This window comes from Numida meleagris, chromosome 4 (genome assembly GCF_002078875.1).
Source record: "Numida meleagris isolate 19003 breed g44 Domestic line chromosome 4, NumMel1.0, whole genome shotgun sequence".
In the NCBI taxonomy this organism is placed as follows: Eukaryota; Metazoa; Chordata; class Aves; order Galliformes; family Numididae; genus Numida; species Numida meleagris.
The window spans coordinates 38,137,530-38,160,765 of NC_034412.1; the positions used below are offsets into that span (position 1 = coordinate 38,137,530).

At 39.2% G+C, this 23,236-nt stretch overlaps 1 protein-coding gene across 12 annotated transcripts in view; it reads right to left on the reverse strand.

Moving 5' to 3' along the window:
• The window catches only part of SH3D19 (SH3 domain containing 19), an 84,219-nt gene that overhangs the window by 32,874 nt on the left and 28,109 nt on the right, over window positions 1-23,236 (reverse strand). For 6 of the 12 annotated variants that reach the window (XM_021393747.1, XM_021393749.1, XM_021393750.1 and 3 more), the window contains one exon: window positions 87-129. In XM_021393747.1, the coding sequence (XP_021249422.1) occupies window positions 87-129 (43 nt within the window). Of the gene's footprint in view, window positions 1-86; window positions 130-988; window positions 1,030-7,130; window positions 7,172-21,095; window positions 21,164-23,236 lie in introns of all 12 variants that reach the window. The other 6 variants (XM_021393746.1, XM_021393745.1, XM_021393751.1 and 3 more) reach the window with 4 other exon arrangements.

Here is a 23,236-nt window from a genome sequence, read left to right on the forward strand (position 1 = left end):
GAGAAAGGCATAAAAAGTAATACTGTGATACAATCTAACAAGTTTTAAAGTAACACCTAATTGCAACATAAATAACTGCATCATACCTTCTATCCCTCTGCTGTTCACTATGGCTAGAAGTCCGAGAAGCTATTTAAACAAAAGAAACAAAAGTTTGGAGAAAGTTAAAATACACCATCACAGCACACAGTTAAGGAGAATAGCATAGCCCTTACCATCCACCATAAAGGAAACGGAGAGCATACAGCATCTGATCATAAATCCCAGATTCTAAGACAAACCAAGGATTTTTTAAAAAATTATTTGCATTAAATACGAGGGGAAGGTTTTTAAACGTTTAGGGTGCACTTTCAAATCACTTTAAGTCATTCTATATCCAAGATACCACCAAAAGAGATGATCCTGCCCATTTTCTTCCTCCTCGACGCACATTCCTCTCTTCTGCATTGTAGTGACCCTGGAGTTGAAACTTTTCTTTTTCTTTGAAGTGTTAATACATCTGCTTTTGATGGCTCATTTGTAAGATGTTATCTTTTTTTTTTTTTTAAATGCCTTTTTCTTTTCTACTGGGAAAGACTACTAGTGCAGAAAATCTAAGACATTTCACCCTCCTTTACATAAAAAGAAAAAAAGTAACATTCCCAGCTAGAAATCTCTTAAAAGTTTAATCATCTGTGTACTAAAAGTTTGCAACACTTGTTAAACCATTATGTTTTAAATTATGTCCTAATTTTTTGCCATATTTATATTCAAATAATTTTCTCAATGGCCACATCATGCTCTCACTTCGATGTCTTCAATGAAAAAAAGAAATTATCCGAGGGACAAATTTTTGCATAGCAAAGACAATTTAGGAAGTGGTAAAAAATCTTATCGCGTGAACAATGATGATTGTGCTGTTTCTGTGCCATCACAGAATCACAGATTAAATCTGAAATCAGTAAAGCATACTTGATTCGAGCATCACACAGCGTTGTGTCAGACATACCTCTTCCACGGGGCATTTTTGATGTGCACTATTCATGAGTGCTAGAGGAAAAAAAGAAGGGGTTACAGAAAAGGAAGAAGAGGTGAAAGAGAACAAACCAAGGCTCCAGAGCCAGAAGCTATGATCAAATGGGTTAGTAACACAAGGATAGCATATGTGCCAGAGATTTTAAAGGGCAATTTGTAATGTCTATTTACAGTATACTATCTTAAAAAAAAAAAAAAACTAAAATAAAAGCAGATTTTATTTGGAGTTCCATGCTGATTTTAACAATGGGTGTTCAGAAGTCTCCCTGCCACAATTAACCATGAGGAATATAACTGGATATGGAAAAGTTCACTGTATTGCTGAACAAAGTGCGACTGTAGGAACAAGGGGAGGGGAAATAACATCTCTTTGAATGCTTTATTTAGCTTAAAAATATGGATTGTGTCTGTGCTTTTTTCTTTCCAGAAATAACGGGTTACATTGAGTTGATCCAGATGCCAAGAAGCTGAGGTCCCACAGTTCATAGCCCCACCTAACAAAGAGGTATGGTCAGGCACACTGGCCCAGGCAGGAAGCACACCTCGAAGTTTCAGGCATAACAGCCCATCTTCTAGCACAGTTCTGTAAAAACAGTTTGGCTAAAACAAATAAATAAAAATCCCCTACATAAACAACACATCACCTTCACTTTTGTCTTCACAGATCTTAACACAGCAATCATCTTACTCACACATTCAAGGAAACAAAACCACCAAACAAAAACACACAAAAAACCCTCAAACAACCAATCCAACCTCTTCCAAGATTACTTTTGCAAAGAGGATGTAAGTGTTAATTTGGTAAATGTATTCAATACAACCGCTTGGGGTACTTCCAAATTGCAATGGTAATTAGAAATTAACACTGAGGAATGCAAAGCTAAACCAATAAGCCTGTCAATTTCTTCCATTCTTTTTTCATTTCTAGATAATACGTATTATTTTCTCCCACAGAACTCTAAACTTATTTCTATTAAAGTTTTTAGAACAAATAAGAAAAGCCTGAAATAGTTCTTTTCCTTTCTAAACAGAAGCTACAAAACTATAGTGAGGCACAGAGATTTACATAATCCATCAAACTCCAAATATCAAATAAACAAGTAAGTTCACTTGAAAGCAACACAGTAAAAATATTTATATAAAAATAACATCCATAGTAGAAACAAATATTTTTGTTTCAAGCAACAGAATGGACACATTTGAAAATAAATCTCCCAGGCACTTCTGGAGGCAAGCTACTTTCATGAATATAAATATTTAATAAAAACTTATTTTTTAAGAACTTTGACTTTCCTCCTTCCAACACTTGCTTCCCTCTTTTTGCTTTCCTGTTTTTGTTACAACCACACTTTCAGAGCATCTTTTGTTTTGGAAGCTCTGAAATTCACAGAAGAGCAGAGGTGAAAGCTATTGCATCTTCTGCTCTCAGGTATTCCTTGGAGTTCCACAAACGCTGAAGAAAAGAAAATATAAGCTTTCTAAATAATCCTTGTCTGCAGACTGGCACAGCTTTTATTCCTTTACCATTCAAAGTGAATTTAAATTAAGAAGTTTATGAGAGAATACATGAATTTTTAAAGTATAACACATACTTAACTTAAAAACAAACAAAAAACCACAACCATTTTTCTGGCCGTGTGGTCTTTTCATACCCTATTGCCCCCTCCCTTTGTGAATTGCCTTGAAAAAGCATGCTATTCATTTTTATCAAGATTTCAAATTATGACTTCTTTAAACTTAAAAAAACCAACATTTTCTCTATCAGGAGAGTCAATAAAAAAGTATGTCAGTGCTGACTTTGCACACATCCCTCCACTCCCACATTTAGAAATGATCTTGTTGATAAGTGTTGATATACCCACAGCACACACACAGTGGTTTTTAAATAAAGGGTAAATAAAGTGGTTAAAGAAGGAATAGAAGAGGGAAGTCCAGTGCACAAACTCCACACCATTTCTTCTTATAATTCTACTGGTCTTGAGAGAAAGAAAGAATATAAAACCAACCAATAATATTGTCACTAGAAATACAAGTATGTGTTCCTGTTAATGTCAACAAGGTATCCAAATGTGTTTAATCTGTTAGAGCAGATTTTAACCCAGTAGAGGATTAACAGTAGTTCTGTAAACAGAAGAGATGAGTGACTTACAGGTTCATTCTTGGTACATATTTCTTATAAGCAGTATTTAGTGGCTTTATCCAATTATTTCTGAATGTTTGTGCTGTAGAGCTACGTTTTAATGGGTTTTTCCACTACAGTTTCTTCTCTAGGTTATATTTTTCAAGCTAATTTTGTATTTCATTTATATTTGAAACACACACAGATAATGGGGCAGGAGGCAATTTAAGCTTTGAGCTCAAGATGCCTGTAAAAATACCACTTTCTAACAACCATTATACCACAAACTCATAAATTGCAATGATACAGATGAGATGGTGACAACAGCAGTCTGACACACATTTTTGAGTCTTTCGAAGAGAGATGAGCTAGAATTTATAGTCCTTCAGGCAAATTTTTTCAGGCAATATAAAGTTCATTCAGGGATCTGCTCAGACTCCCTCCTGCTGTGCGTACTGAGCACTTCCACAATAGAAACGCTACATAATAATATCTGTACATTTCCATTAGTAAACTACATGAAATATGGAACAGTTTTGTCACCGCAGACTTTTTTTAAAAGCGAGTTTCATTTTCTATTAAAGATGAGAACCATAACCTCAAATAACCCAAACCTCGTGGGAAATCAAGCTTCACATTTTTCTGATGACTTTTACCCATTCTTCTTTCCAGCAGCTATGAGTAAACATGACCCTTCCAGTTAACTATTTCAGTTAATTCATCTCAACTATTATCAATGTGTTTTAAAGTAATATTACTTTCTACAACAAGCAAATGTGCTACTATTTAAAAATACACCTTCTTTCAATACTTTTCCAACACGAGGCTAGAATTTTCTACCATGGATAATGCAAAATATAGACTATTAGACTGAGAAGTTATCCTTCTCACTAAATAGCTGCCTAGGGAGGACAAAGGTTATTCATTATGGTATCTCAGAGAGAGCCATAATTGTGATCAAATGTTCCTTCCTTTACCTACTATGTAATACACCAGAAGAGCTGACAGACTGGTTCCATGTAAGAGGACACACCTGTGGTTTTTGCAATACTGAGGGCGTTACATGGCTGCAGAAATGCCTTCTTTAGAGGGAGCTGAAATGAGCAGGTTCATCAAGCTAAAGCCAGAAAATCTAATTTAATCAAAGATTGGATCACACTATTTATATGAAAAGTGGAGTTTCAAACTAATGGGAAATTTTCATACATCTCTGAAATAACAGCTGAAGTACATTTCTTGGCACAAGGGGGAGGTCTTGCTCCTTTTCTTCTATTTCTGTTTCCAGGCACCTCGAGAAATGTGAGGTTGTCTGACATCAGCGCTAGGCTGATTTGATGCTTGAATGCAGCTAAAAGAGATAGGGCTGCCCAATTCTCTTTCCAAAGACTAACTTCGGTCCCCTCTCTTGAAAAAACATTAACACTCCTAAGACCCCACAGTGAGTGAGTTCAGAATGTTAAATACGAAAAAAACCTAAGCACTTTCTGTATGGTTTTTGTTCATTTTATCTCTCTGATCCTGCTCACTTTGGGCTCAGACCACTGGCAGCAGGGGGGAAGGAGCATGCCACCCCCAGGAGCAGTCTCTGTTTCCTGCCTCTCCAGCTCCTCTCTGTTCAACTTCACTGTCTGACCTGGTCAAAAACCACCAGATCAAATACCTTCTCACAGCTGACCAAACTGCTGGACACCACAGAAGCCGGCACTGTGGCTGAACAAAAGCCTTTGTAACTGCACCTGTAGAGCAGGACTGCAGTTTCACTCAAATTCGATAGCAGAAATTTACGAAGACACTTCAATCCCTTCCACACCTTTCCTTTGGCTTTACATTCCCGCCTTTGCACCATTCTCTACATTATGCAAGCCCAAATGTTTGTGCAGATGGGGAGAGAATGAGGTCACAGAATTGATCTTGTTGGGAAAAAGTATGAGCCAAAAGAACCTAGGGAGCCCCGAAGCAAGACGAAACAAAAATGAAAAACAAACAAAATACACAGCCAAAAATGACTGCAGAACTGCCAAATGGGAAGACATAGCCTCAAAGTGTGTACAAGCTGTTACACATCCTTCAATTAGCCACACATTTGCCTAGAAGAGAATGAGAATGGAACAAGCTTGTAGGTTTTTCCAACATTTTATGGCAGCAGGCTTGTTTCTTCTGCCAGCCTGTTCTGGAAGAGCAGAGTAGTGAGCAAAAACACCATTGCCCTTTGTCTCACAATTGCAGCACTTAGCTTCTTTTTACTTTCTTTGGCATGTTCCTGTCTCAAGTGTCCAAGGAAATAGTTCCACTAATTTCAGTGGGAGGTGGCTTTACTGGTATGCTCTTGGCTGAAATTGTTATTAAAAATCCAGAGGCAAATTCAGAAGAGTTCAAATGAAAAAATGACTCCTGAGAACATCTCACAACTACACGCTTGATTTCTTCTAACGATTGCTTGATCTATCAAACAACTGAAACAAAATGACACCATCTTTCCACCCAGAGTTGTAGTCAGCATGGCCAAAAAGGAAAATAAGCCCTCTCCTTCTTTGGCCACGAGACAGGGAGAGACTTACCAGTAAGTTTAAGTAAGTGAGCTTAAGCATTGTACGCAGGTGGGAAGGTTGAAACCCTGTAGATACCTATCACGTTTCTTGCAAATTAGAGATAAGCAGACCACAGAAGCTGTGACTAAGGAATAAAAACAGATTTCTAACGCTGTTAGGGCAAAGTATTTTTCCAGACAATACTACAACTTTCCCAGATTAATGGCAAGCAGAGTTAGGAATTATTCAAGATCAATTTTTAATTTAGATTTATCCACAGGTATGGTTACTGGCATATATAAGACCAAGGTTTCATGTACAATGCCTTAATAAGTGCACAGAGATTTTTTCCAATCTTATCATGCAGATAATTCACCATGTTATTTAGATTTTATGGTTATTCACATATTAGTATCATTAGATACAATGTTATAGCATATATGGAGTCACAGCTTCTTGACTAGATATATTTTTTAATTGATTGTGCCTCAAAATGAGGCATCACTTGCTACTACATTTTCAAAACCATACATATTGACTGCTTAATGATCTTTCAGACCATTTATCAGTTAGAGAACTGGAGCTTATAGTCTCTATCAATTCCTGAGTTGACGACAAAAGGCCTTCTGTGATCTGGTGCTGTTTTCCAGCTTCCTATTTATGGCAGTGATAGCACAGATAAAGCACTGCATTTTAACTACAGCGCCATGCAGACTTGCACTGAATGAAGCTTTCATGATCCCCTTTCACTTATCTCCAATCCAATCCATTCTAATGAGCCCCTGACTAATAGATTCAGAAAAAAACAAATCAGTAGCACATATACTAATGTATTTTTCCCCATTGTTTCTTCAGTATGAAATTGCAATCATAGAAATGAAATAAAAATGAAAAGTGGAAAAAAGAAACAGTATAAAGTACTTCAGAGAACGCAGCTGAAGAAATTCTGTCTGGAACTATCAAGAGCAGGGAAAGAGAGGTTAAAAGAATGGGGAAGAAGAGATTACCCTTTCATTCAAGATTTAGAAATAATTTTTTGCTTTCAGGAATGAATAACGTGCATGCATCTAATCCTGTCTCCAATATAGACAAACAGGTGCTGCAAATTTCTCCTGAAATGAAACAGGCTTCTAGCTCATCACATGACCTAAAAATTGGGCATATGTAACCCAAGGTCTTCAGAGACGGATCACGTCTGCACAAATGCTCTGGTGCTCACATAAAACATTAGTAACCAGCAAAAAGGAACAGATCATCAGCAAAGCAAAAAGAGCGAGTAATACAAAGGGGAAAAAAAAAAAAGGAATTACAGTCCTCTCTCCCCATCCCCAAAGGCTGTTAGCAACTTTCTTTTCAAAGTTAACTTTGACAGTTCGACTTTCTTCTACAAAGTTAATCAGTTGCTAAAAATGAAGATGTAGCAATTTTACAAAGCAATGACTTTCAACAAGTAAGAAAAACAGACTTACATCTCTTGATTGCTGCTCTTATGGATGACAAGGGTCCTTGGCTTAATAAATAAAAAAAGAAGAGATTACTCAGTGGTTAATGTCTCAAAGAGAAAACAACTAACCAACATTGTGTAGAGGTTCCCTATACATTATACAGGGCTTTCCAAATTCATTTTGCCCCAGGCATCGATCTTTAAGAAACATGTCCAAACTCCCATGCAGTATACAGCCATGCCCAAACCCTTCCAATGCAAACCAGGTTACAGCTTAGCTTAAAGACGCTTCAAAGATAGAAATCCAATTTTGAAAAGACATTTGTTCTCTCGATTCTGTATTCAAGTTCACATTCTGTCTCATTTGACTGCAACACCTGGAGAAGAGCCCATGAGAGTGTCTATATTCTCAGATCATTAGCATTTCATGACTTAACGTCCTTGTAAATAAAACATACACAGCCAAGCAAACACAGCCCCTCTGCTAAATATTTTTAACAGTTACTTAATATCCGATCTCCACTTTCAGTTGAGGTTGCATTTTTCAGTAATAACTTAGTGGGTAGGGTTAGACAGGAATACCAAAAAACCATGACCAAAAAATTGTTGACACACAAGGACAGAAAAACATTTCCTTTTGCCAGTTCATCTGTTTTCTTGACAAGACTAAGGCTTCTTATGACTCTCTCCTGAAGGTCTCACTTAACAGATCTAACAGCCTTTAATAACTTTGCAAAAGTTACTTGAGATTATTATTCCAGAAAGTGCTGCTAACTTGACAAACGTGATATTAATAAACATGCCACACATACAAAGCTACAGAAGAGACTAAAAAAAGCACAAAAAGCACAAACAAAACTACTTCAGGAAAAGACTCTTTCTTGCAATACAACAGGTTAAGAACACTTGGTGAGATGTCATCAGTACAATATTCAGCACTTTCTAAAGGCTGCAAATAGACAATATGAGATTCAGAGTAATACATGAACTTAATTACAATAGAAAGACACACTAATCAAGCTTTTTCTGGAACCACTCCCCTGACAGCCTCCATCAGTGGCAGTACCAGCAGGAAGGTATAGAGAAGGCACAAGCACTTTGCAGTGCTCTCTCCATGCACGGGGCAGGCATACCACACACAGACTGTCAGTGCTTGCTTTGGCTCCGCACGCACTTCCACTGCAATTGCTGATGACTGCAGCTACACCAGTGGGATGAGGAATAAGGGATTTGGAGGAGAGAAGAAAGAGACAAGTGCAAAGAACAAGTATGAAAACATCCTCCCTCTAAAGACTAGAGATGAATGTTGCTCTGACCAAACTGTCTTCTGAAATAGTTTGGCTCACCTAGGATAAGCAAGGTCGATCTGTCTGCTTTCAGAAGCAGTTCAAAAGCTGACTTGGCCCCTATCCACACAGCCTGGAAAGCAGCACTACAAAAGATTTCCATCAGTCATATTTTGCCATACATTTTCAGCAGAAGAGGGATCTTATTTTCCTTCAAAGTGTTCCATCATGATACATCCTTGTCTTCAAGAAAGATTTTCAGTTGTATGTTGCTCCCTGATGCAAATAAATAATCTTTTTCTCTCTCTTTCTTTTGGATGTTCATTTTTGCAGCATTATTCTTCTGCCTTCATTGCTATGAATAACTGCAATATTTAGTGCTTTATTTTTTTATATTTAGTGTCGGGGAGGAAGGAGACTGATGTCTGCTAACATGAATCTGAAAACTTTTGGAGGTGCAAATTCTTTCTGTACTCAGAATTCAACATTTTCTTAAGTTTTATAGATTACTTGAGTATTCATACATTAAAGCAGGAAATTAAGTATCCATAAGACCCAAATGGAACAGATTATGTTCTTTCTTCACCCGGCAAGAGCACCTTGAATTGTTTCAATTCACCTCAGAATCTGAGGAGCACATTCAGATGAGAGCAGGCACTTGTGGCTAGAAACCATAGGAGTCACTATATGTCATGCTGACCAAAAAAGTATAGAAAAGAATTTACAAACACAGTGCAAAGACCAAAGAAGCAAAATCCTTCAGGAAACCAACCCAGTGAAGCTGAAGTATGAATATATCATCAGCCAAACAGTTCAAGTACACAACTCTCCATGTAATTTAGAACCCAGAATAACAAGATTCTGTTAGAAAATTTATTAACTCATAGCCAAAACAAGCTAGTATCAGATAATTTTTCCCCTTCCTCTTTCTATTAACAGGTTATGATCAAAACCCTTTCTCTCCTTTGGCAAAGCACTGCATTTCCTACACTCAGGAGAGTTTGATTCACATTTAACTTAAAATTATTTAAGCCTTGTAAAAACAAAGAAATGGGAATGAATTTAGATTTATTATTTGCCATGAAACCCTGTAAGAGCACTGAAAATTCCATAACTTTGCTATGCACCAAACCCCAGTAATATAGGTAAGATGCTGTTCTTCAGGCAGACTGTGACAGTACCCACACTTGATGCTGAGCTAACCCTGCCTGATTCCACAGCCAACAACTTCTGGTCTCCTGTCCCATCCTGCAGATGGAAGCATGATGAGGTTGCTAACATCCTCCTCTGCTCCACAGGTAACGAACACATTTTCTCTCAAGGAAACCAAATAATTAGCAATACCAAATCAAATTTAGTTCTCCTATTTGATGTGGTAGGAGCTGCAGCAATGATTCCACCTAATGGAGACCCTGCCTCTTTCCCACCTCCTCTTCTTGCCTGTAAGGGAGAGCAGTGAACCAGAGATGCTCACGTCAAGGAAAAACGAAGCAGGGAGGAGTTCAATCTGCATAGGCTCCCTGAGCCTGGTCCCAGCATGACTCTCCAGACAGTTACGTCAGAAGTACTGGGAGGATGGCATGACAACAGCCAGCCCATCATGAGGGCAGCAGCACCTGCACTGTCCCACAGCATGCATAGCCAAAACTCCATACATTCCTCTCTGTTACTTTATAAATCATGCTACCTTTGTAACAGCCAGTGTATTACCCAAGATGCAGCTTCACCCTTGGTTTAAGATAGAAGACTGTGCAGCCAGCAGTGCTCCCTTCCCCATGACCACCATCTCCTCCAGCCCTTTCATGTTGGTGCTGACATGGCCACAAGTCTGCCTGACCAGTCTCATGATTGTGCTGTTAACAAGCACGATGTCTGCCCCAGAATGCCAATGAGTTCTCAGCCAGCCCAGCCAACAGCTCCAGCTAGCTGCAGAGCCCCCGTGAGCACCAGGGTGATGCAAGATGAGAGTTGCAAAGGGCAGCTGGGGAGGTCAGGGGCTCTCCTTCTGGGAAGCAGCTTGGCCTCTGCTCACCAAAACAAATCTTTAGCCTGTGACTAATGCCATACATGCAGCTAAGCTGACATCAAATCATTCAGTGCTCGTCCTGCCTCAGGTCAGCTTTCTTCTCATCCCTCCTAGTAGCTGATTCACTCCTTTGTTTGGGTCTCCTGCTCGTTCTGGTTGCCCAGATCAGCTCACTGGGAGGTCAGACCAGCACCAGCAAAAAGCAGCTGGCAGCAGCCAGGCACCATAACATGCAGACACATCCACAACTTCTCTGCTAAGTAATGGGGGTATTGTCATGGCTTTGTGGGTACAAAGGCTGATAAAGATCCAGTCACCTAAGAAATCAAATGCTCAAGAGTGCAGACACAGTTATCTTAGAAGAAAGACTCAGCCTGGTACAACTTCACCTCTCTCTTGGGTCTGGCCCCAAAAGCAAGCAATCCTGAACGAGTAATTAAATCCAGTGACAATTCAATCCTCATCACTATGCTGCAGATGTCTATGTCTGCATCACTAAATGAATGCAGCAACTGTGACTTGCCACTGTCTGGACAAGCAAAGATAGCTAAGAAGCAACTAAAATCCAGCTGCTCAGCTAATTCGAACAGCTCACATTGATCAGCATAGGGAAATCCTTTCAGAAATGTTCTCTAGCTGTTTCTTCAACCACTTATTACATATTCATGTGCTCGTCACTGTCACACTTGGGGATGGTATTTCAGCAACTGAACCTTCAATTTTGTAGTAGAACACTGGCAGGATGTCAAAGCAGATCACGGCAGCAAATGCTAACATTTCACCCACCAAGCCGTGCAACGAACTCCAGTCACCAAGTTGCAACAGCTTTCACACTTACCCATGTCCAGCTTACATCTTGAAGCCAAAACACACCAATTTTGTTTTTGTCAATCTGAATCACCTGGTTCATGCATACCCCAAATAAACTCTTTCCTGATCCACAGCTAAGGACATGCTAGCCAGAATTCCCCTTTTCACTTTGTGTTTTCCTTCTGACAACAACCTGGGCTGCACGCCATCTTGCCTTGAAGATGACTGTACGAACACACCCATCACAGAGAGACAACTTCTCAGAGCATGAATCACATTATTCTCAGTCTTCATCCATCAGTCTATTTACAGGCCCCACTTCCCAATAAAAAGCATATTACAAGAACAGAGGGCCCCGCTTACTGAAGAGTTTAGCCCAGGAGAATGAAAATTCTCCTCTGTGCTACCTATGAACAAATTTTTACTCACTGTTGTGCTATACCTCCAAATATGTCTTGACCAAAATTTAGAAATTATATTGTAAATGTTTGAATGACAATTTAACCTTGGCAGTAAGTATTTCTAGCAATTGAAAGCACCTATAAATTTAAGCATAAAATGCCATTGTCATGCAGTACTGTAAATTAATTGCCCTAGTGACATTGACAAGTATTTGGGCCCAGCCAGTACTGTATTTAGGCTAAAGAGACAGGGTGGAAAAACTACAGGGAAGAATGCCTCTATCAGATAAAACAACTAAGCTGTAAACTGCAGCTTTTTCAGATGTAAATTTTTTGCCATTAAAACCTACATAGTTTCCGCATTTGCAAATGGAGTGAGATGACAGTACCCTACTTCCACAATTAAATAATGTCAAACGAAGCTTGTTTCTCAAGAATAGCTCTTTGATTCAATTATTTGCACTAGTATTTCAGTCAGTAAATCAAAGTCTTCAGTAGGCCCTGACAGGTCATCCTGCTTGCCTCATATCTCTCTATATATCAAAATACAACCTGCTGGATTATTGAGCTCCGGAACCTTTGTTACTGACATCATGGATGAATTAAACCTGTTTTCATTAAGAAGGATGAGCAGGACAAAGGTACAAAGAATACCTGTTGATCTGTATCCACAAGGCTCAAGGTGTCCTTACAGGTCTTTGACTATTATAAAATACAGATATTAGACTTTATTCAAGCACTACTCACATTTACTAACACAATCGGGTAACAATTTGCTTTACAACAAAGTAGTATCTTTGGCGTATTTAAAAAACAGATCAACAAAGAAAAGAATTGGGCAGTGGTGACGAATCACCCGAAGCAGTCATTTCTGCAGGCCTTCAGAAAACAAAGGCTAGGAAGCCTAGGAATAGAAAGAGCATGGCTTCAGAGGAGAGCGATAGGAGTGAAAGGACGCTGACTGGAAGGATGAGAGCCCAGCAGTGGTGCCCAGAGGGGGCATGAGCTAGAGGTGAGGGATCCAAAGCCAAATGCTCATAAACTTACAAGCATATGGACTTAAAAGGCTCCAGAGTTGTAATAAACCAAGGGGGTAAGGCATATGTGTTGCTTATTTTGGCTGAATCTCTTTCCTGTTGTCAACAGTTTACGGGCGTTCGGCCCCGTTCCGTGACAAAGGGGACGGGGGATCCACGGGTCCACGCCCTGGGAAAAGGGGAAAAGGGTAAGGAGATGGCCCTGAGAGCAAAGAACAGCGGCAACAATCTGAGGAGAAACAAACTAATTTACTAAATAAGATATCGGAATGCAAAACAACACACTATAATACAATATAATTACAATTTAAACTGATAAATCCAATACAGAGAATGTCCCAAAATCAAGGTAGGCCTTACTCTACTACCGACGATAAGACGGCTGGAGAGCGAGGTGCTGCCAAGACGAGAGACGGCGGAAAAAGGGACGAGGTCTCGTGATCTGCAAGTTTTTATATTGTGAGCTTTTATCTTTTCCCTCCGGCTGGAAAATGGTAACAGAGGAGCAAAGTGCCGTGGGGACTGTAGTAGTCCTTCTCTTCTGAGAACCAGGTATATCCACTACATGATGTTATGATGTGGAATACCAATAACCAAAAATCACAAAACCATGACACCTGTGTAAAAATAGTTGGCAAAATATAGGTCTATTTGCTTCAACTATCATGCATCTTCCAAGCAAGGAGTTCCACGGGAATCTTCTGGCATCGTAAGGCCTCTGGCAGATTGAAAATTGCATCTCGCTTCCAACGGACACTACCACTTCTACACTCAGCAGTTAAGATAGTATCTGCATGCTGCCTAGAAAGAGATTAGTAGCATGCAGTTCCAGTTCTGTAATATAAAAGCCAGATTTTTGAGAAGCATACGAAATGTAAAGTTCAACTGCAGCCACAGGAATGGGATTATGAGAAGCACAATGCCAGCATGACCTCAGTTCCAAAAAATCAGTTGAGCAGTTCTGAGAATTTCTAAGCATGTCGGAAAGTGCCGAGCCCTTTGACGCATAGGGCTGTCACACTCCTTCAGTCTAATTCACTTTCTTTGTAGACCACCTGTACGAAATAAGCAGCATGAAATTTGCTTGAGCTTAAGCTTTAAGTGAGTAAGGAAACAAAAGGGATTTCCTCATTGTTTTAATTGTAGGCATATATTGAGAGTAAAGGCATTTGTTGTGGAAAGACAAAATCTATAAAATAGATATATCAATACAAATCTATCAAATATACTGAAATCTATTAACTCATGACGAAAGCAAAAAAACAAAAAGCATAAACCCTAAAAAACCAGCAGCCAAAATATTTGAGTAAGAATTTTACAAGATCATCAATATACAGTCATGCTTGTTCCCCACTGGCCAGTTATTTAGTAAATAAAAATTAAAATAAATCATTTAACAATCCATAGAATCACTCATTTCCAACCCTCCCACGTTAAAGCATCACAAATGTAAAACAATGTTCATGTAGATGCATGATCACATCTTGTTCCAATGATCTGTTGACTCACCCAGTTACACCCTACAATATATTACGTCCACAAACTTGTAACATTGGCCTTGACAGAATGCGCAGTGCACAGAAATTAGAAAATCTCATAACCACACCCTCCACCAGACCCGTCTTTCCAGAAAGCACACTGCACACAGCTCAGTCAGGGAACCAGCATATACACCTATATGCTCTTCCCCTGCCAGCCTCCAAAAAACACTAAATGCTCATTTTCCTCTCTACCACAAATACTGCCATGGCTTTGGTTACAAAATGCAAAGATTGATCGCTCAGAAATTTGCACCGTATAATAATAAACCATACACGCATATGCCTGTAGGTCTACAATGCCTTTCACTAAGTTCAAACATGATCTTAAGATGCAGAGCTTTTTATTTACAAGGATTCAGCAGCTCTGAGATCATGGTCAGGCATTCCCCAAAGATACGTGTTACAGATCATTTTTCAAGTAACAGCAGGCTTGTAGTTCTGAGCATACAAGGATGTAAGTAACGTATGGTGTATCAGTGAAGTTCATCTTCGCTACCACAAATTGGGGAAAAAGAATCAAGTTTTTAGATTCTCGAATTCTTTTCCAAGGGTGAAACAGAAGCATCAACCATCAAAGCTTAAAATCACACCTACATCTAACCCAAACATCCTGCAAAACCACTATGGGTGGGCAACAGCACTGAAGTTGCCATAGGATCACCCAAGATACATACCTCAGCAACACAGAGGGGGCCTTTAACCACTAAGGGCAATTCCCCAGTAAAGCAGAACTCATCATGGAGCAGGCTACCATGCAAACATGCTGCAAAACAAAAGGAACTTCCTCCACCCTCAGTCACACACCCTGGTTGTATTATAATGCCATGTTATTTGAGGTCCATGGTGAAGTAGTCAATAGCGCAGCCTCTAATGGATAGTTATAGCTAGAAAGAAATAATCACTATCATCACCTTTACCTTCCCCCACTCGACTAAATTTAGCTTCACAAGCACGCACCATATAGAACAGATCAAACTGGACCTTCCTGGAGCTGCAGCAGCGAGAAATTCCTTGCCAGAGCATTTCACAACCACAGATACTAATGCCCTCCCTGGTCTTCAAGAATCCCCAAAACACATAGCTCTTTCACATGCACTTGAATCAACGCACCACATGCCTTCACAGCACTAAGCAGAGGAAATCAGAGATCTGCAAAGTATAAGATTCAGCTTATTCAGACAACTGAATAGACAGAAAAAACATCTACCACTGGGGTTACCCTTACCTCCTAATAACCATTCAATCACTGACCCTTGATCTCAAATCCGTACAAAGACAGGCTTATAATTTTTTAGTTTTTAATTCTCTGGTACAGCTTAGAAGCCCTGGATGCAGGTTAACATAGCAGGTATTATCTCAAACCTCTGCTCTCAGCAATGCCCTTAACTCAAAAGGCAGAGAACTGTTCCTGTCCTTTTTTCACATGTCAGCCAACAACCATCTCTTGCTGTCCCCTTGTAACATGTCTGTGGGGCTCCAGAAGTATTGACGACCTTTTCCTTAAGACTGCTTAACTGCTTAACAGAAGCTAGGTAAACCCAGAACTGCACTTTAATGTTCTCAAGAAGCACCTAAGTTACAAGAGTTGGACTCAATGATCCTTCCGGGTCCTTTCCAACACAAGATACTTCTTGGTTCTATAGGGAATGAGAGCTCAGCCTCTTACACCACATGACACAGAAAGCATGTTCTACTACAAAAGTAGCAGGTACCAAGTTCAAAAGAGTCAGAGACATTTTCTGCATGCAACACAAGGTTAAGCCACAGAACACCGTGGATGCTAAAAGCATATACGAATTAAACTATTTGCCATTTCTTTCAACGAGTTCAGCTCTTCTAATTTAAAGATAAATGTGGGGTTGATTACATTTTAAAGACATTTGAAAATCTTGATTTGTAATGTGAAAATAATCTTGACAATTTTTATTTGAGCTGCTCCAAGAACATAAAGATTTTGTTCTGTATTGCCATTCAATTACAGCTGAATCACAGATGTAAATGCCTATTTAGCACCTGCTGCAAGGCAGTTACCACACTAAGGAGCAATTTTTTTCTATTCAAATATTAAGAGACATTACTTAAAAAGTGTGGAAATAGTAATTAAAGGAAATACAAAGAACTCTGGCATCACTGCAGATCTGTCCTAGATCGAAAAAAATAAATGCTATTATGAACAGAAAGCTCTGAAGTCCATTCATATCATAAAATATTTAACAGATTTCCTTCTCAAGCCTCAGAAGAAAGATGACAGGTTGGGCAGCACTGCATGAAATCTTGTGTGCCATAAAGCAGTATGGTATGGCAGGAAAACCTCCCCTGTCGCTGTCATTACTGCCCTTGTTCCACAGCACTGCTCTTCCTTCCAAGATGTCCAGCCTACATCTATCAGCAGCACCATATGCTGCTAGAGAAAATAGGCCTGGAAAGACGCTAGTGAAACAACACAATTGTCATTGCAGCAGTTGCTCAAAAGGAGGTGTATTCCTGAGAGAGGAGGGATGCTTCCTCAACAGGTCCAATCACAAAATACTATCAGAATTGGTTGAGCCAGTACTATATTAATAATAGATGTCAGTGTGTGAGGGGATCGGGAAGCACAATTTCAAACTACATGGGATAAAAACTACAACAGAAAAAAAAAGTTCTTTCTTCCTACAAAGCATTTATTCCAAGCAAAACATCGCTTAGAATGCCATGAGATCATTCATGTTTTTTTTTTTTTTTTTTTTGCTGGAACTAGGTATGACATTGTGGATCAAAAGAGAGATTCAACAGTAATCGTTATTTCTGGTTGGAATTTTATGATTACATTTGGATTCTCTCTTTAACAAGAAATCAAACTCTGCATCAAGCCTGACAAGATTGGGAATGTCCGCTATATACAGAATAGCTGACAAACCTCTTGCAACAACTCTACCACGGTTAAAATGCAACTACACATACTTGTGCACCTTACTTGTACAAATACTTTCCACATTTATGGTTATGTGATCTAATTTCAGTCCTCTGTTGCAAGGACCTACCTGCGACCACATGGGTTGTAGCCTCCAATGGAACAAGCAGCAAGGTTTTTTGCACTGCTGAATCTTAGTTCACTTCCTAAAGCTCAGGCAGCTGGAAACAGACACAAAAGCAGCTCATCCTTATCTACAGTAAGGGCTAATACTAAGTCAGGCGAGCCTGGCTCTGTTGCAGTTAACCACAATTAGGACACATCCCACATGTGAAGAGGGGCTAAATTCAAATTGTATCACTTGCACTGAGCAAAATACCTCTGAAAGAGAAATTCTGTATCAAAATCAGAAATGTCTTAAAGACAGGACAAGAGACTAATATACAGCCTTGCAAACTGCACAGCAAGCATCAAATACAGTAAGATAGAATAAACTATTAATGTGACAGGCCCCACTGGGAGTATTTCTCCCCCGTGATACAGTCAGGATGCAACTGTAACATGCTTTTCAAGAATCCTTGATCAATCACTTCAACATTCAACCTGAAAAAAATCAGATGCCACTTTAAGTAACCAGTAACCTATACTAGAATTATCTGCAGATGACGAAGTAGTAAAATAGAACAACAAAGTAGGGAAGCAGCATTCAAAAAGAAATTTTAAAAAGTAACAATCTCTTCCTCCTTGTGCACATTAGAGAAAGAGGCCATGGAAACCAACACAATATAACCGCAAACCGAACTCTCCCACTCAAATTCCAGAGGTGAAGAAAAATGTAGATACTGACCTGAGTCCAACCAGAAACCTACACAAATCCTTAGGGAAATAAATTTAAGTTTGTGTATCAGCTCCAACACAAGTTTCTTTCAGGAAGAACCTGAGCCACTACTTCTTCTGAGCTGAATGTTTACAAGCAGCCAAGTCTGCCTCTTTAGCCCTGAAACATATCCCATAGACTTCCCCTAGCTGCTCCTCCTCCTTCTAGAAGCATTACTGTCTTCTTTGAGACTATTACAAATACTTTGGAAAGAATTCTCTTCCAGCCCTCCTTCCCATCAATCAGATGAATTTCATGTGCTATTTGTCACTGCAATGTCTTCGGAATGAAAGAATAACAATAAAGGAGAATTAAAACCATGCCTGATTAATTTGGCCCATCACATATTACTTATGAACAGAGAATTCCAGTTCATCCCACAGCTTCCATCCACTCCAGACCTTGTTTATTTTCAGCAAGTTTAAAAGACAAAACCATCCGGATGTTTCAAAGAGAGTTATTGCTGTTTTATAGGGAATAAAATATGTAAGTGAAATAGTCTCAAAATGACCTTCAAAAGGAAAGAACCATCGTTGAATAATAAGGTATAATTGTGTGCTTCCTGAAACCACCTTTCTAGAATTAAGGCCTACCATGGTTGTTTACGCTCTGGGCAATTATCTTAATTCACAAAGGAGAGCAGCCTTGTGTCCAGATGGTTCTTGGTACCTTCTAATGGAATCTCCTTAGACAGGTGATGAGACAGCAAAGCTTGCTTGTGTATACAGGTCTCCCAAAGGTGCACTGAAATTCTTTCAGTGAGGAAGAGTGAATTGTTTTTTTTTTTTATTCCTTCAACAGCCACCTAATTCTCAGCATTATTTTCCATTATGAATTAGCATCAGCACTGAAGAGTGGCCCAAACAGAAGGGGTTGTTCGGAGCATCAAAGCCCTTCAAAATTCCCTTCGCAGAAACAAAGAACAGAATGCTCTTTTATTAAAACAAATCCCTCTTCTCTATTTAGGAATAAGGAATCTGGAACTTTGGCCAGGATGCTCCATTCACAATAACTCGTTACTGCTATCTGTGAGATTAATTGCCAAAAAAATCCCCAACAAAACAGCAAAGAAATAGTGACATTAAAACAAACATCTGTAGCCATAGACTCTAGACACCCACAAGATCGTTAATTGCAAACAACTAAGTTGAGCCCATCTGCCATTAATTCCTCTGCTCTACCTATGATTTTTTATTTCTCATTTAGAGGTAAGTAGAAACGGAGCAAGGAAAATTACCACTGCAAAGAGGAAACTAAACATAATGATTTACTGAGGCAAGGAAGCTATCAAAGAAATACATTGCACAAAACTGCTCCAGCTTATTTGTCTCCAGGGAGGCACATCTCTGACGCGCACAGCATGTGTTGCTCACCAGAAAAAAATACATGATAAACAAAAGATAGACACACGAGCAGATTCCAGTCTCAAGTTACACCACTTCAAAACCACATTTAACCAGTAGGATTACTCCATGCTCTAAGGGGCTGGACACAGCATTCAGGTCTCAGAAGGAAAAAAAAAAAAAAAACAAACTGAGCCACACAATCCTATTTTTTAGATGCCAGCAAAATAAGCCATGATATCAAGCCCCTGCTTCCAGCTCTTCCATTGATTTATTGTGCAACTTGCAAGAAATCACTCTGCCTCCCTCTGCTGAACCCACTTCATCTGTAAAATTGAGATGCAGCTCTTTTTCTCCTTGGAGATCAGCCTTCTGCTCCAACTAACCATATGAGCACTGATAACAGCCCAAAGGAGGGAATGAGACCGTTTTCTGGAGCAGCACAGGCTTAACTCAGCTCCAGGCAATTGCGAAACTGCACCCTCAGGGCTTACGAAGGAGATGAGATTTCTGCAGAAGTACTTTTACATCAATCTCCAACTTATTGGGGACGTACACAAGCAGGAACTTCCTCTTTTCCATACCCTAGAAATAAGCTTAGACTAAACAGTCAAATGCTATATTTTAGCCTTAAAAATTCAAGAAGTTAATTACACATATCAAGAATGCAACATTAAAACAAGAGTCAACTCTAACATTTGCTCATCTTTCTAAACACAGCCCTGCACCATACTGACGGCTTTCAGCCTCACTTTGTCACACACATACACATCCTTCCCTTCCAGATGGATTGTCAGAAAGGTTCGAAGTCTCAAACTTCACAACTGCATCACAGCCTCTAACATTCTAATACTTTAGACAAGAGTTGAAGTATTCCTCTAGTTTAACAGCCACGTTGACAGTGTAATGCAAACACTGCCAGGGGATTATACAAGGTTTTTTTTGTTTGTTTGTTTTTTAAAAGATAACAAGACACTTATGGAATAAGTTTGGATATTAAGCTGCCCAACATTTGAACTGAAGAACTAGATGTGGATTGGTTCATTTGACGCTGACTCCCACAGCATTATCATTTCAAAATCCAGTTAATACAAGAGAGACAAGCAGGCTATAAGTGGACTGAAAATCAACTGGACCACCAGGCCCAATCCGTCTCCTGGGCGGTTTTCAAGACTTGGCTAGAAAAAGACATCTCTTGATCTAGAGTTAGAATCTTTCCACTATGAGCAAAAGTGGGACGAAGTGACCTCCAGAAGTCCCTTCCAACTAACGTCTCCACAATTCTGCAAGTTTTAAGCACAGAAGCAGCAGTAGCAACAGAAGTCTCTACACCCTACCCCTTTAACTAAGGGGACAAAAAAAATAGGGGCCTTATGCAAGGTTATAAGAGTACCTCTCAATCTTCCCAATGTCCAATTCCAATACAGTAGCCTGAAATTAATCAATCACCTACAGAATTAGTAATGAACATACTTCTGATGACAAAATAATTCATTAAATTTGTGAAAGGCTTCAAACTAGAAACCCAAGCTTCTGGGGCTGATAGCTAGCAAGATTTGTAGGGTAGAGGAAAAGACTCTCACATCTCTCATCAGATATGCATAGCTTGAATTATTAACTGACTGCAGACTGTCGTAATGGTTACAACAGAGAAAATCCTATGATTGTCTGCTTTCTCAAAACTTCTAAAGCCTATCAACTTGTATAAATGTATCAATTTCAGTTAAAAGTGAGTAGAATTTGACTACATTATCTGGCCTGTCCCTTTAGACTCACCTCATGCTCTGTTAAAGGCATGAGATCCTAATTAAAAGGTGTCCTTCACGTGAGACTTCACAGATGATCTGGGAAAACACATAAGATACAGTCACAGCATTATTGTAATATTCATTAAGCACAATTTCCTAAGATCAACATTACCTAGCAGAGAAAAGAGAAATGCAGAGAAGCTCTCACTAACAGAATTCTGCTACACAAAAATCTAAAACCAAAGTAAGATACAAAATACCATTCATAAAAATGACAGCTTGGTTTACCAGAAGCTCACTAAAAGAAACTGTAGCCCCTTTGATCAGTTACTTCAAGTGCTCCTTTATAAAGGAACAAAAGCTGATTGTATTGTTGGCTTGATACATTTAAGATGGAAATAAAAGATCAATTTTATTCAGTCAAATGAAGGGATTCAGACGTAAAAGAACTTCAGTAAATCACAAACAATCAGCAGGTACATTACATGCCAATAAAACCTACAACCTATTTTAGGAACAAATGAACAATTTCATAGAATCCTTGGACCAGATGACCTTCAGAGCTCCCTTCCAACTCTAACTCCTTTGCAATGACACCACAGCAAGATCCAGCTGCCCAGGGCCTGATCCAGCCTGGCCTTCAAAGTCTCCACAGACGGGGCATCCACCGCATCCCTAGGCAACCTGTTCCAGTGCCTCACCACCCACATTGTAAAAGATTTTCTCCTTATATCTAACCTAAACCTACCCTCTTTGAGCTTGAAACCATTTCCCCTTGCTCTATCACCACAGACCCTGCTAAGAGTCTGTCCCCTTCTTTCCTGAAGCTCCCCTTTAGATACCCAGCTTCTTCCCCATTTTGAAGGCTAATTTTCAAAAATAGTCTCCTAGATTTGAAAATCCCAATCTCTTACTTCACTTTGAGTGATTGATACAGTAGTAGATCTGCCAAAAAAAAATTGTTGCATTCCTCAGTTAACTTCATCCTCTCATCTCCAAGGCGAAAGCAACTACCATGAATTGTATCACAAGACTGTGTTTCAGGATCTTGTGATCTGTAATCCTTATTCTAAAGGAAAAAAGAGCACAGCACTGTTAATCCAGTTTCTTCTGTGGGATTTACTCATGTTCAAGGATTAACTAGAAGCATATGTATGCCTGAAATCTTCTATTACTATTATGTAATTTGCAGCGTGAAAACATTTAGAGATGTAAGACTAAAGGGCCTACTACCTTTGACGTAATTGACCTGTGCTGCAACAGCGCATGACCTGACAGTAAAATCAAGAAATAATAATAATTACAGACTTTTGCTGCAGAATAGACACATTTTTAATACTGTCAGGAATTTAATAATTGAAGGGTGGTTAATATTAGGTCACAAAATTAGATGTCCCTAGATAAAATTTAACATAGCAATAGGTATTATCTGGATTAATGGAACATTTGTTTTGGTCTTATTAATTTGCCAATACATAAGAAAAAAATAAATAAAAATCAATGCAGAGCGGCACACGAGGCCTTTTTCTGACAGTGAATCCTTCTCACATGGCCCAGTCTCTCCCGTACGGCGGACTGTCGCTAATCGCCAAAAGAGGTAAAAGAGTGTAATGAAGGCATATTTTGTAAGCAACATCTAATGCATGTTTCCTTCCTTTATATCACTTACGGTCTTTGCTTATCCAATCCCCAAATTTACCAGCCTCATGCCAGATCCCACTTTAGCTCCTCACAATCACAAGAAATATTGGCATACAATAATTTTACTAAGCTCATTTTGTGGATTAAAAGGGCCCTTCAGAGCCAGAGGAAGAGCTGTGATATGATGACGTTAAGGTTTTTTTTTTGTTGTTTCTTTTTGTCCCAGTGTTCCACATTCATGATACAAGATCTCACCAGGGCTTTGTATGAAGTAAATTACTACTTCCCTGTCTCTCTCAGTAAGATTTACACCAACTATTCCATCTTACAATATCTGCCTTTCTTAAGGTTCACTGCATACATCTTTATGTAGTCGACTAGAATCCCTAAGTTCACCTCTTTATTTTTTTTAAACACTAATTTTACACTAATTCTAGTTCAGAAATTCTCATTAGACCTTGTATTCCAAGTAAATGACCTGCAAGGTAGTTTTGCACCTTGCTTTAGATCATGAGAGGGATGTCATGT